The sequence below is a fragment of the Poecilia reticulata genome, linkage group LG23 (assembly GCF_000633615.1).
Source record: "Poecilia reticulata strain Guanapo linkage group LG23, Guppy_female_1.0+MT, whole genome shotgun sequence".
In the NCBI taxonomy this organism is placed as follows: Eukaryota; Metazoa; Chordata; class Actinopteri; order Cyprinodontiformes; family Poeciliidae; genus Poecilia; species Poecilia reticulata.
In genome coordinates this window covers 13,896,914-13,909,086 of record NC_024353.1, presented here as the reverse complement: position 1 = coordinate 13,909,086, position 12,173 = coordinate 13,896,914, and the positions used below count along the sequence as shown (strand labels likewise).

The 12,173-nt window shown below is 43.7% G+C and overlaps 2 protein-coding genes across 3 annotated transcripts in view; one reads left to right on the top strand and one right to left on the bottom strand.

Annotated features, from left to right (window-relative positions):
• Positions 1-11: 11 nt before the first annotated feature.
• On the top strand, positions 12-3,231 carry arl1 (ADP-ribosylation factor-like 1). The gene is made up of 6 exons (XM_008401280.2): positions 12-109; positions 671-808; positions 1,128-1,209; positions 1,334-1,445; positions 1,607-1,785; positions 2,829-3,231. Exons 1-6 carry the CDS (start codon positions 106-108, stop codon positions 2,857-2,859), a joined length of 546 nt encoding a protein of 181 aa, XP_008399502.1. The 5' UTR covers positions 12-105; the 3' UTR covers positions 2,860-3,231.
• A 987-nt stretch (positions 3,232-4,218) lies between these two features.
• utp20 (UTP20 small subunit processome component) overlaps positions 4,219-12,173 on the bottom strand; it is a 28,813-nt gene continuing 20,858 nt past the window's right edge. For both annotated transcript variants that reach the window (XM_017302779.1, XM_008401281.1), the window contains exons 44-61: positions 11,619-11,717; positions 11,353-11,520; positions 9,739-9,905; positions 9,482-9,629; positions 9,278-9,394; positions 9,024-9,194; positions 8,453-8,584; positions 8,250-8,360; positions 8,027-8,176; positions 7,746-7,928; positions 6,972-7,103; positions 6,421-6,553; positions 6,162-6,346; positions 6,011-6,082; positions 5,672-5,935; positions 4,927-5,053; positions 4,696-4,841; positions 4,219-4,617 (exon numbers count right to left, since the gene is read on the bottom strand). In XM_017302779.1, coding sequence (XP_017158268.1) covers positions 4,462-4,617; positions 4,696-4,841; positions 4,927-5,053; positions 5,672-5,935; positions 6,011-6,082; positions 6,162-6,346; positions 6,421-6,553; positions 6,972-7,103; positions 7,746-7,928; positions 8,027-8,176; positions 8,250-8,360; positions 8,453-8,584; positions 9,024-9,194; positions 9,278-9,394; positions 9,482-9,629; positions 9,739-9,905; positions 11,353-11,520; positions 11,619-11,717 — 2,661 coding nt within the window. In that variant the 3' untranslated portion in view covers positions 4,219-4,461. The remainder of the gene's footprint in view (positions 4,618-4,695; positions 4,842-4,926; positions 5,054-5,671; positions 5,936-6,010; positions 6,083-6,161; positions 6,347-6,420; positions 6,554-6,971; positions 7,104-7,745; positions 7,929-8,026; positions 8,177-8,249; positions 8,361-8,452; positions 8,585-9,023; positions 9,195-9,277; positions 9,395-9,481; positions 9,630-9,738; positions 9,906-11,352; positions 11,521-11,618; positions 11,718-12,173) is intronic.

The window sequence follows — 12,173 nt, the reverse complement described above, 5'->3', positions numbered from 1 at the left end:
GCAAATCCACGCGAGAGTTAATGACGTCTTCCAGCGACACGTCAGCCAGACGGAACCAACCTGGCAACTGCACATTGATAATTCGAGGAACGAGATTTTGGCGAAATGGGTGCGTAATTCAGTTGTTCTTTTATTAAATTAGATATTTTTCAACAGCATACATTGAAAATTATACATACAACATATTCAACAGAGCTACATCTGCGTTCTCGTTCTGCTTCCGTGCTTAAGCGCGAGGTGCAGCTGATGTCAGCCTGCTTAGCTAATGCTAATGGCTAGTTGTTTATAGTGTTCATTTTATTGTGTAGTTTTGCAGTTTACGGTTTTTCTGTGCGGTGTTTAGCTTATATTCTGGCCTTTCTATCCAGAAACTTTCAGTGAGAGTAATCAAGCATGACATTATGTTTTAAAATCATAATGCTGTCACCAATGGTAGGGACTGTGAGCTAACCTGAGCTAGCTCGATAAACGTGAAAGATGGAGTCTTGTGGAAAAATAAACAAACAAAAAATGCTTGTATTCGTGAACCCCATTTTTTCCTTCTATAGATACATCTGATGTATTTAAAACAACAACAAAAAGATATTCAACCGTAAAAAAACAACAACAATCAGCTAACTCAGAACTGAATTCATCAAAGTATCGTATATGCTGTGTGTTTCCTCTCCAGGGGGTTTCTTCTCTAGTCTCTTTTCTGGCCTGTTTGGCACCAGGGAGATGAGGATTTTGATCCTGGGCTTGGACGGTGCAGGGAAAACCACCATTCTGTACAGGCTGCAGGTTGGAGAAGTGGTCACCACGATTCCTAGTATGTACTGCTCCTTCATATGTCCTTGTACCTAAATTTAGCTTTCAAATTTTAATTCTAATGTTCACCAAAAAAATGACCCTGTGGCAATTCTTTCCTATTGCTGGAGAATCTTGTTTTACTGGTTTATAGTTATACCATCGCAGTCATGATTTCCGCTTATATGTGACGCTCTGCAGGTAAATTAGTTCTGCTTGACATTAAGCCATCTATTATTTCTGATGTTTTCCCAGGCAGTTGAATTTAGAAACACAGTGTATTGAGCACTGTCAGATTACAAAGTGCTGATAACTTATATTCCTTCTCCATCCCTTTATAGCTATTGGTTTCAATGTTGAGACAGTCACATACAAGAACCTGAAGTTCCAGGTGTGGGATCTGGGAGGACAGACAAGCATCAGGTATGTGGGAGGCTACTGGAAATGTGCATATGGTTGAAGAGTAGAGATTATGAGGTTTGATTCATATATATATTTCACATCAATAACAAGTTATGTCACCCTCTAATATGTCTCTCCTCTCCAGACCCTACTGGCGGTGTTATTACTCAAACACAGACGCTGTAATCTATGTGGTCGACAGCAGCGACCGTGACAGGATGGGCATCTCCAAGTCAGAGCTGGTGGCCATGTTGGAGGTAAATGCATCCGCTATCTAAAATCTTTGCTATGAGAATTATAGTGCCTTACAAATGTATCCACACCACTTTAAATTTCTCACATTAAAGGCCACAAACGCACAAACTGAACATTTCAGCCATTTATCTTTGCTAAAATTGTTGTCTGTCGTTGTTTGCAGGAAGAAGAGCTAAAGAAAGCCATCCTGGTGGTGTTTGCCAACAAACAGGACATGGACCAGGCAATGACGCCGACTGAAGTGGCCAACGCTCTAGGCCTTCCTGCCCTCAAAGACAGGAAGTGGCAGATCTTCAAGACCTCTGCCACCAAAGGAACAGGCCTGGATGAGGCCATGGAGTGGTAAGCCACATTTCCAGAGCTAGCTTCTGTTTGTGTAGACTAGGCCTGTCGCGATAAACAACAAATCAATTAATCGGACGATAAATTAAACCTATCGACCTCATTTTAATTATCGTCTTTATCGTCTCTTCCGGGCCTTTTTTCTTTCTGTTGATGGCACTGAATGAAAAAAGGCTCAGCTCCGGTGCTCTCCACTGACCCTCCCTTCCTCATTTCCTTAGTCTAATGTCCAGCTCACACTACACGAGTTGAGACCACACCTTAGCCGACAGAAATCCTAGATATAACGGTTCGATCGGGCCGTGTGGTGTCCAGCCACAAGGGCACAAAATAATGGCTACAAGACCAGTTAACTAATTTTAAAATCCGGCATTAATCAATGCTTTACTAGAATCTACCTGTGATGCATGTGGCTACATTTACCTCGTTATGTGTGCGAGGTGAAGGAGCGTAAGGTGTGCTGAAGTGTATGGGAAAACATCATCGGCACGCCGCCCCCTCTGGTGCTGCGCCCGTTGCATGCGCTGCATACCCACTTTTTGCGCCACTGGCATTAGGTAGTCGGATGTGCCCGTTTTCTCTATTTAAATCTAGTGATTAATGGAGGGCAATATAGTATACAGACTTCATAATCTGTACTCTTTTGGTTGAATGCAGTATTTATTTTCACTTTGGCTTTATGTTTAGTTTTTATTCAAGTACGTTTTTTGTTAATGGAGACTGAGAATCCATTTTATTTTTGGTTGTTTTATTTAGTTTATCAGTTCCAGTGTTACGTGTTCTTTTGAAAATAAGGTGTATCTATCAGGAAATTGCATGTATTATTAGTCATTTTCATTAAATCAGTGTCAAAAGGTCCTGAAACAATATTATCGTTTATCGCAATAATTTTTTAGACTATTAATCGTCCAGCAAAATTTGTTATCGTGACAGGCCTAGTGTAGACGTATACCTGGCTAAGCAGGACCAACTTGTATTGACTCAACTGTTGTATCTGCTTGTTTACTCAGGTTGAATTATATTTGCTTTGTCTCTGCTCATAGGTTGGTGGATGCCCTGAAGAGTCGGCAGTAAGAGGCGGAGCCCCATCCTGTATATACTCCTAAACTTTGACCCCCTCGCTTTGAAGCCTTGTGACTGACCCCTGCCCATTCCCCTATTTTTCTTTGGACCAGTGATTGCACTCCTCCAGTCATACACCCACATAAAGCCTTGACCAAGTCCTCCCAATGCCTAATGCCTTTTAAGCCTGGGACTGAGAAGAGAAGGCTGCAGTAACATCTGGAGTCAGCACAGATATTTTGAAAGTAAATCCCTGTGTCACATGACACAACCTCAAGAATCAACTCCTGTTATTTGGATTTAATGAGCTCCAATGTCAGTGACAAGAAGATCCACCAGGGGGCGATAAAGCACCACACAATAAACATGGCTTATGTTTCTGGAGTCGGTCTTTTAGCCAAGTGTTACTGGAGCCTGGGCTGTCCGCTTTGTTATGGATTTCGGTTTTTTCTTCTTCGTACTGATTTGTTTCAATTATTCTAGTGGTTGGAATCTTTTGAGTGCAGCTTTGGCATATTTAGTTAATTAGTCATTGAACACTAACTGTATGCTCAAAGTTTTATGGTTGCATATTTATACCTGCTTGTACAGTAAAATTGATTCTAAGTAAAGAATGAAGTTCGTTATTATACCAATATTGAAACTTTGTTATATTTATTCCTAATAATTAATAGGATAGCCGCAGGTTTAAGCAAATCAAAATTAAAACCGAAAAATTATAAATATAGGGAAGTGTTGGGAGATACTGATTCAAATGGACATTTTGGAAGCAGGCTTTGTGCTTCTCACGCCTTAACCCCGGTAGTACCCAGGTTTTTTTTTTCCTTTGGCACAGAACGTACATAACCTCGTATGGGTTGGCGACAGAAGTCAACCGGTGACAAAAAGAAACGTCGTTCAACAAACAGGTGACAAATTTGTACTTACCCATGATGACGCAGAAAAGCTAGCTAGCCTGGCTAGCTAGCGGTGGCATCAACAGCGCGCGATTCAAACAACAGAAAAGTTCCGCAAGAATAAAAAACTACACATACAAGATTAAATACTCCCGCCACGACAAAACTTAATACCTGGAATTTATATATTTAAAGCCAACTTACAATTTAATAAATTTAACACATTTTAACGACTTGCGGTCATCCTGTGAAGACCAAAGCTGAAAATTGCAGTTGGTTGAATGACCACTAGAGGCGCAGTGGTTCCTCAATCTCAACCCATTTCCTGGACATATTAGGAAAATGATCTAGAGTCCATTTTGGAGCAACTAAAGCAGCTCGAACGTTTACAACCAGTTTTTGGTTGACATAATTAAACATACTTTCTATTACAGCGATCTAACTAATCTCTGCTCTGAGAATGAATTCCACTGTGCTCTGTAAACATGTTGGTTTATTTCTCTTTTACAAAAACAGATTATGACAATCCCGTTATTGATCCACAACGGGAAAGTAAAATTATCTTTGATCTATTTACATGATTCCATGTGATAAAACTGCAGGGCATCCAGATGTTTGACAGTCACACTGTAACAGCAGAAGATCTGCGAACGCAGCAGGCCATACCAGATCCCAGATAGACCTGTTTGGAGTCAGATTTCAGTCCCATGTGTTTGACTCACTGCACCATCGCCAGGTCTTTGAGCGCATGACTGCGATGCTTCTTGGCTTTATATCCAGGCCGCAGGACCTCGATTTTTCTCTTCTTGGCTTCGATTTTTTTCTTGTTCTTCTTAAGTTTCTTTTTAGCAGCGATGTCTGGGTTGGCCACCGCCTGCATGGTGGAGAGTAAATATTAAAACACGACGTACGGGTGAAACCTTGCACATCTCGGATCTGGCGCTCGCCGTACCTGCATGGCTCTGTGTCTCTTGCGAGCCGCTCGCCTCTGTGAGAACTCCTTCTGGACGGCAGAGAAGGCCAGGGAGAATCTCTCCAGCCCCACCTGCTTCTTCAGCAGCTCAATCAGCTCCTGCGCCAAGTTCTTCAAGGTCGGATCTGGACAAAATGGAGAAATATGGATTTAAATCTACCAAGACCTTTCTTGTATTTTTCGTTTACTCTTTGCCAGTCAGACGGAGACCTTGCTCAGCATATGTGCTGTCCAGCTCTCTGTACAGAGGAGTGATGATGGTGGTCAGGTAGGGGCCGAGGCGTTCCTTCCCCAGGTCCACCGCTGTGGCTCCCAGGAACTTAAACACGCACGTTCTCTGTTGGTAAAAGAGACGAGAGGTAAGAGGTGATGAAATGTTACACTAATCAAAGCCCTAAAACTATTTTCACCTTTTGTCCAATCATAAACACCCTCCCTACAGTGGTGGCAGCACCATGATGTAGGGATGCTTTTCATCAGCAGGGGCCTCTACATGTAGCTATATGGTTGCTTGGATTATGTAAGGGTTTTTTTTAATTAACATATTGATTTTATTATTCATATTTGTATAATTTATTGTTTGTTTTATTGGGATAGTGTGTGACTTGGAGTGGGAGATATGGACTTAGAATTTTATTGGGATAATTTTAGATACAACTATGACAAAGATGCTAAACTATGTTTTGAAAAACAATAAATTGTCCCAGTAACTATTGTGAAAAACAATGACAGAAGATATTGATGTCATAATAACGCAAGCTCACCCTCTCAGTGACTAATAGACTTTTAATTTTGTAAAGAACACTTAACATAGGAACTAGAAGATATTTTAAACACACATATATATATATATATATATATATATATGTGTTACTGATATTTACTGATAATCTTGAAAAAATCTGTGGCCAAAAATAAAAATTGATGCTGAAGGTGAACCTGACGATCTGCTCACCTTGATAGGAACCTTAGGAGCGTAAGCTGCTTCTCTCTTCGCCATCAGAGACAGCTTCTTCATGAGCCACAGCAAAGAAGGAGGCCTGTTGTCTTTTTCATTATCAACCTCTTCCTCCTCCTCCTCCTCCACTTCCTGTTCGTCTTCGTGATCGCCGTCCTCTCCAGTTCCCGTCTCATTTTTCCCCTCTTCCAGAGAGGTGATGTGAGACTCTGGGGAGATGAGGTAAATCACCTTTCCAACGAAGAGGAGGTTTTTGATCACCTGCGAACAGGAAGTCGGACATTTGTAAACATTTATAAAGAAGTTAAACTTGATGTTTCAGGTGTAACTACGTACCTGCTCTCCTGACGCCGTGTCCAGGAACTTGGACTGCAGCTGGCTGCAGAAGCTCAAAGCCAACTCTCTCATCTGGAAACAGAAAGAAAGCGGAAGTGAGACGCAGGAGTTTAAGACGGATGCGACGCCAAAAAAGTGATGTTGGGCTCACCTTCTTGTCCAGGTTGTTGGTGATGAAGTCTACAGCCGCTGGGTGAGACGAGGCGTCTCCCTTCATTCCCCTCCAAACGGCGACCAACTGCTCGGCCGGCTGGGCGGCGAAGAGCTGACCGAAGAGCTGCGAGGCAGTTAGCCACACCCAGCAGTGAGGGTGACGCAGGTGGGCTTCCACGTGACCTGAGACGGGTTTGAGAGGCGTTCAAGGACGAGCTCGTTTTGAAAAGAGGGTGGGGCGTCTAAGATGTGCTTACCCCACATGTGAAGGAGCGTCTCGTGAGGCTTCCTGAGCTCCAGCACACCGCAGTGTTTGTTTAATTTGGAGATGAGGGTCAGATAACTGAACAGCAGCCGGTCGGCTCCTTTCTCCTCCTCAACCTCATCGATCTGAGGGGGAGACGTGAAGATCCTTTACAATTTTTCCATCCTTTTCTAAGTCGACTTTGCTTCTACAGTGTTCCACCGACTCAAAAATAGGACTTTTTAAGACCATCGTGACTGGAATTTAAGACCTATATCTCCACGGAAATCTACACATTTCGCTAGCTGGTTGTTGGTATGTTAGCCGTCTCAAATCCCAGAATGATCTGAAAATGTCTGAGTGCGACTTAAACTTTTGCCTGAGAAAAATGTCCCACAAGAAAAAAAATACACAGAATATGCGGGATTAAATAGTCCTGTCAAAACAAAATTTAAGACCTGTGATTAAATTACTTTTTAAAAATGAATTTAAGACATTTTTAGTCCTTAATTTTAGCTACACGAAAGTAAGACTTTTTCAGGATGCTGTTGTATGTTTACTCACATCTTCATAGGCGTCTGGGTGGATCTCTTTCTCCAGTAGAGGCAGCAGGTTGTCCAACCGACTGCTGAATTTCTCCTCCTCCACTTCCACAAACAAGCCGCAAACCTGAACGCCGACGCGCCGCAGCGTGGTCTGAAGAAGAAAACATTGACATGGCTTTTAAAAAGGATGTGACAATTAACCGATAGGTCTTCAAATCTCATAGTTACGAATAATGCCTGAACTTTTCCACTTTTGTCGCACTAGAGTTACAAACTACTGGACTTAATTGGGATTTTAGGTAATAAACCAACACAAAGTAGGGAATAATTGTGAACTGGGATGTAAAATCTTTGGTTTATGAGAATTGTGCGCATCTATACTCACTCAAAAAGAAGAAAACTGAGCACAACAATGAGTTGGTCAATTATGTAAATTCTATGGATGCACCAATTGAAGTTTTCTGGCCAATTACCGATCTTTAAAGAGTCCAATTTTGTTTAAAGCACAATTATCCCTGATTCTGGCCAAACTTAGGTAAACTTATGAATTCAAGAGAAGCTACAAAGTTTTCTGACATTTAGGAAATAGAAACAATTTGAGTAATTTTTTATCTAAAACAAGAGAGGCTTGATCACAGACAGTATGTCTTTTTATATTTGGTTTCAACTGTACCAGTCGATCTCCAATCCCTCAAAATGAAGGAAATCGGAGCCGAATTATTGGTTTGACCCCAACCGAAAAAGCATTTGTGATAAAATGTGGAAAAGTTCAGAGGCGTGAATGCTTCAGCACCTTTTCTGCAGTGAGCCAGATGTTGACATAGGAGTACAGCACATTCTGGTGGTCTACGCCCAGATGGCCGAGCAGCGTCTTGATGGCCATGGCAGCCATTTTCTTACAGCGCACCGAGTCGTCGTTGACGATGATCAGAGCCAGCGGGGGAAAGAACAGGCTGCTGTACTCCGCCAGCAGATTCTGAATGACAAAACCAGAATGTTGTTCATACATTCGCAAAAATCTGTAATTGTCGGGAATATCGTGTTAGAGAGAAAAAACAAGGATTCAATCTGGACCTGAGGGAACATCTGGAAGATGGAGGCCAGCAGTTCCATCACCGACTCCCTGCCGGTGTCCTGCTCGTACTGCAGCTGGGCCACCACAAAGTCCAGGTGGGACTTCAGCTTCTTCCCCAGCGGGTAGTCCAGCAGGTACTTCAGGTAGATCTGCACCGCACAAAACCTACAGTCAGACGCCAGCACAGACCTCTGCTTCAGAAACGCCTCGGCTTGTTCTTACGTGTCGGCAGTGAGTTCTGATCATGTTGTTGCTCCCGGTGACGGACAACTTGGCCACCTTCTTCAACACCTGCTCCATCTCTGGGACGATGAGCTTCCTGGACAGGATGGCCTGGAGGGGTCCGACGCATGAAAACAACACGGCTGAGAGGGTGGTCGACGGCTTCCTGAAGCCGTGTTGTACCACAGAGCTGCGGCGCTTACCTTGAGCAGGCCGAAGGCGGTGGCTTGGCGCGACTGGTCGTAGATGTCCTCCTCGGCGTAGCCCAGCAGCACCTGCAGCTGCGTCTCAGAGATCTTGTTACTTTTGATGTTCTTTACGAGAATGGTCATGGTCTGCACAGCAGAACGAGATCAGTTCAGTGTCGGCGTTTAGTTAGTCAATATGCAAAAGAGTAAAAGAAGAAGAAGAAAGAGTTGTTTATTAGTGGAAAAACGTATTTGGACGAGTCTTCCTTGGACAAGAATGTGGCCTTTTAAGTGGAAAAAAACACTAGAAGAGAGGGGGAGAGAGACAGAAAGAAAGAGAAAAAGAAAGAAAGAGAGAAAAACAAAAACAGAGAGGAGAGAGAAAAAACGACAGGGAAAGACAGACAATTTTGCTGGATGATAAATTGTCCCAGTAATTATTGCAATAAACGACAACGTTGTTGTTTTGAGACATTCAAAACATTCTCAATAAACTACAACCAAAAGGGAGAAATAGAATTAAGATGTAGCTGTAAACTTCAAAAATATCATGTGTATTTCTCCTACAGCTTGTATTTCTCTCTACCTTGAAGCAGTTCTGGACCAGCTGGTAGTTCTCTCCCCGCGCCGCTCCGGCCTTGGAGTAATCCTTCAGCAGGACAAAGAGCTGCCTGGTCAGCTGCTGGGCATTCTGCTTCACGGCCGGCAGAGGGAACCTCAGCAGCCAGGTGAACGCTACCAGAGCCTCGGTGATCACCTGGGGAGGACGCGTCGCGTCAGGCGGGATTTGAACAGCAGCGGCAAAAAGGTAACTATGGTTACGGGGTAAATGGCCAATACCTTCACGTGCATGGAGTCGAGGCACTGGAGCAGCAGCTGGATGAAGGGATCCAGCATCTCCAGAGCTGACGCCTCGGATGAATTCACTTTAGATTTCTTCAGACTTAAGTGGAGCAACTGGAGGATTAGAATGTGGAATATTTAATGACTTGTAGCTTAAGAAGGTAAATCAAATGGTGCAGACCGCTGTGTGGGTTTGGTCACCTTGAGTCCGGCGTCCACCAGGATGTGCATGTTTGTGCGGCTGCTGACGGGGGCTTTCTGCCCCCCTCTCTTCGGCATCGGAGGCAGCAGCAGGCAGCTGGGAGGGGGCAGCCTGGGGTCAGGGGGCGGCTCCGCCGACGCTTTCTCTCTGGAAAAAACACACACACAAAGCAGCAGAGCGAGTTAGCCGCTGCCGCTTCAGGGTCGGTTTGAGTGTGGTAGCGTTAGCAGAATTGGTGGGGGGTCGTTTGGCCTACCGGTCCCTCTTGGTGAGCAGCGGCAGGCTCTCGCTGACCAGGCCGTGGCTCAGTAGCAGCATGTCCCGCGAGCTCATCCCGCTGTTTTCCAACAGACCCAGGATCAGCCGCCGCAGCACGGCCGCCACACGGTTACACACCTTCAGACGAGAGGAGGTCTCCAACATCTGGAGGGAGAAAAAGAAAGAAAAAAAAAATAAATAAAAAGATCTTTACAGCTGTAACCGGGGGTTTCAACACTTTTTCTCACTGCAAAATTCTAGCGCTTTTCAAGCATTTCTCAGCTAAGTTTTAGTTAATAAAAGTGAACTAAAAAAACCCAAAACAAAACGTTTCAATTTTTTACTGTAGATTCTACAGCAGGGACAAAGTAAAACTTAACATAAAAATATGTTTCTTAATGTCTCTTTCACACAACTTTTACACATGAGTGGTGTGAGGAAAAAACATGTAGCAACAAACAATTACCGTATTTTCCGCACTATAAGGCACACCGGATTATAAGGCGCACCTTCAATGAATGGCCTATTTTAAAACTTTTTTTATATATAAGGCGCACCGCATTATAAGGTGCGTAGAATAGACGCTACAATAGAGGCTGGAGTTACGTTATGCATCCACTAGAAGGCGCTGCACTAAATTTTGCACTGTTGCTGCACTGTTTTGTTTGGAATGTCAACAAAACAGTCCGACTCCGGTCAGCGAGGGGAGCCTTCCGTGACTGGGCCGGACGATGGTCACCCTTCTCCTTTCGAGCAAAGCATGTTCGTGGAGAACGTGGTGCTAAATGATCGGCAGACGACCTGATTATCAGGTCCGCAGGTAGATAGGTCAGACAAACTTTATTAACAAACCAGCATTCTGACAACTATCCCAGCATGCACTGCGCACTTCTTCTTCTACGGGCGAAAATGAAGTCGGCGACTGCTTACCGTAGTTGCTAGACCTGTTGTGGCTCAATATTGGTCCATATATAAGGCGCACCGGATTATAAGGCGCGCTGTCGGCTTTTGAGGAAATTGAAGGTTTTTAGGTGCGCCTTATAGTGCGGAAAATACGGTAATAAAAAATACCCCAATTCGATTTGCTTAATGTAAAAAATATAAGCAAACCTTTCATTCAGTTATACAGACCAAGTCATTGAGCCATTAGGAATAATAAATAAGGTAATTAACCTTCCTGCTCAAATTAAATGCTTAAACACAATATACCAGGAAAGTCACAAAAAATCTGTAAAAAAATGTTCTTGCTATGTTTTCTGGCCTTTAGCAAATAAGAATTACTTTTAGATTTCTGACTGACCTCAAACAATAAAATTGATTTAATTTCAGACAGTTTTAAATAAAAATGTCTCTTAGGTTTTACTATTTTGTTAAACAGATTCCAAATGTAAGCTTTTGATCAATTATATTGCACATTTTATTATGGTGCTTGATATTCAAACTGAACAGTTTGAATATCAAGCACTTTCAACAACTTTATGCACAAATAGAGCACTTTCCAAGCCTTTGAAAACACCTGCAAAATATTCAAGCCTTTTCAAGGATTCCCAGCAGCCGATCGAACCCTGAACACGACTAAATCCCGCCTCTTCCTGCTCGGATCCGCTCTCACCTCCTTCAGTGGCAGGACCAGCTTGATAACGCTCTCCTTGCTGCAGAAGCGCGCCAGCAGCTCGTACGAGTCCATGCTCTTGCTGTGTCGCGCCTCCATCACCTTGGAAACGATGCCCTTGACTTCCTTCTCCTCAGCGACGGAGCCAAACAGCTCGTTGTTGAAGATCTGATAGACAAAGAGCGAAAAGCGGTCATTTGGTGAGAGAAGAAGAAGAAGACAACTGAAGAGTTTCTATGTGGAATCTGGAGGTGGGAAGCTCTTACTCCGATCAGCATGCTCATGCAGGGGTCCAGGTCTCCGCTCTTCAGCATCGGGCTGATGGCAGACAGCAGGTGGTACACTGTGAACGTCAGCACGTGCAACTGGTTGGACGGAGGGCGGGAAACGGATGAGAGAAAAACCAAAAAGTCATTTTTTCAACTTTACTTCATATGCAACTTTGTCACATTCTGCCACAAAACGATACAGCAAGTACAAGTTGGTCAGAGAAGATAATGTGATTAGGGCCACAATAAGTACTAGTTGCACTAAATGGCAACTAGAACAACTAGGTCTATGAAGTCACAGAGGTCTATGAGGTCACAGAGGCCTATGAGGTCACAGAGGTCTATGAGGTCACAGAGGTCTATGAAGTCACAGAGGCCTATGAGGTAAGAGAGGCCTATGAGGTCAGAGTCCTATAATGTCGCTGTGGTATATGACGTCACAGATGTCTATGACGTCACAGAGACCTATGAGGTCACGTAGGTCTATGAAGTCAGAGGCCTATGAGGTCACAGTGGTCTATGAAGTCACAGAGGCCTATGAGGTCACAGAGG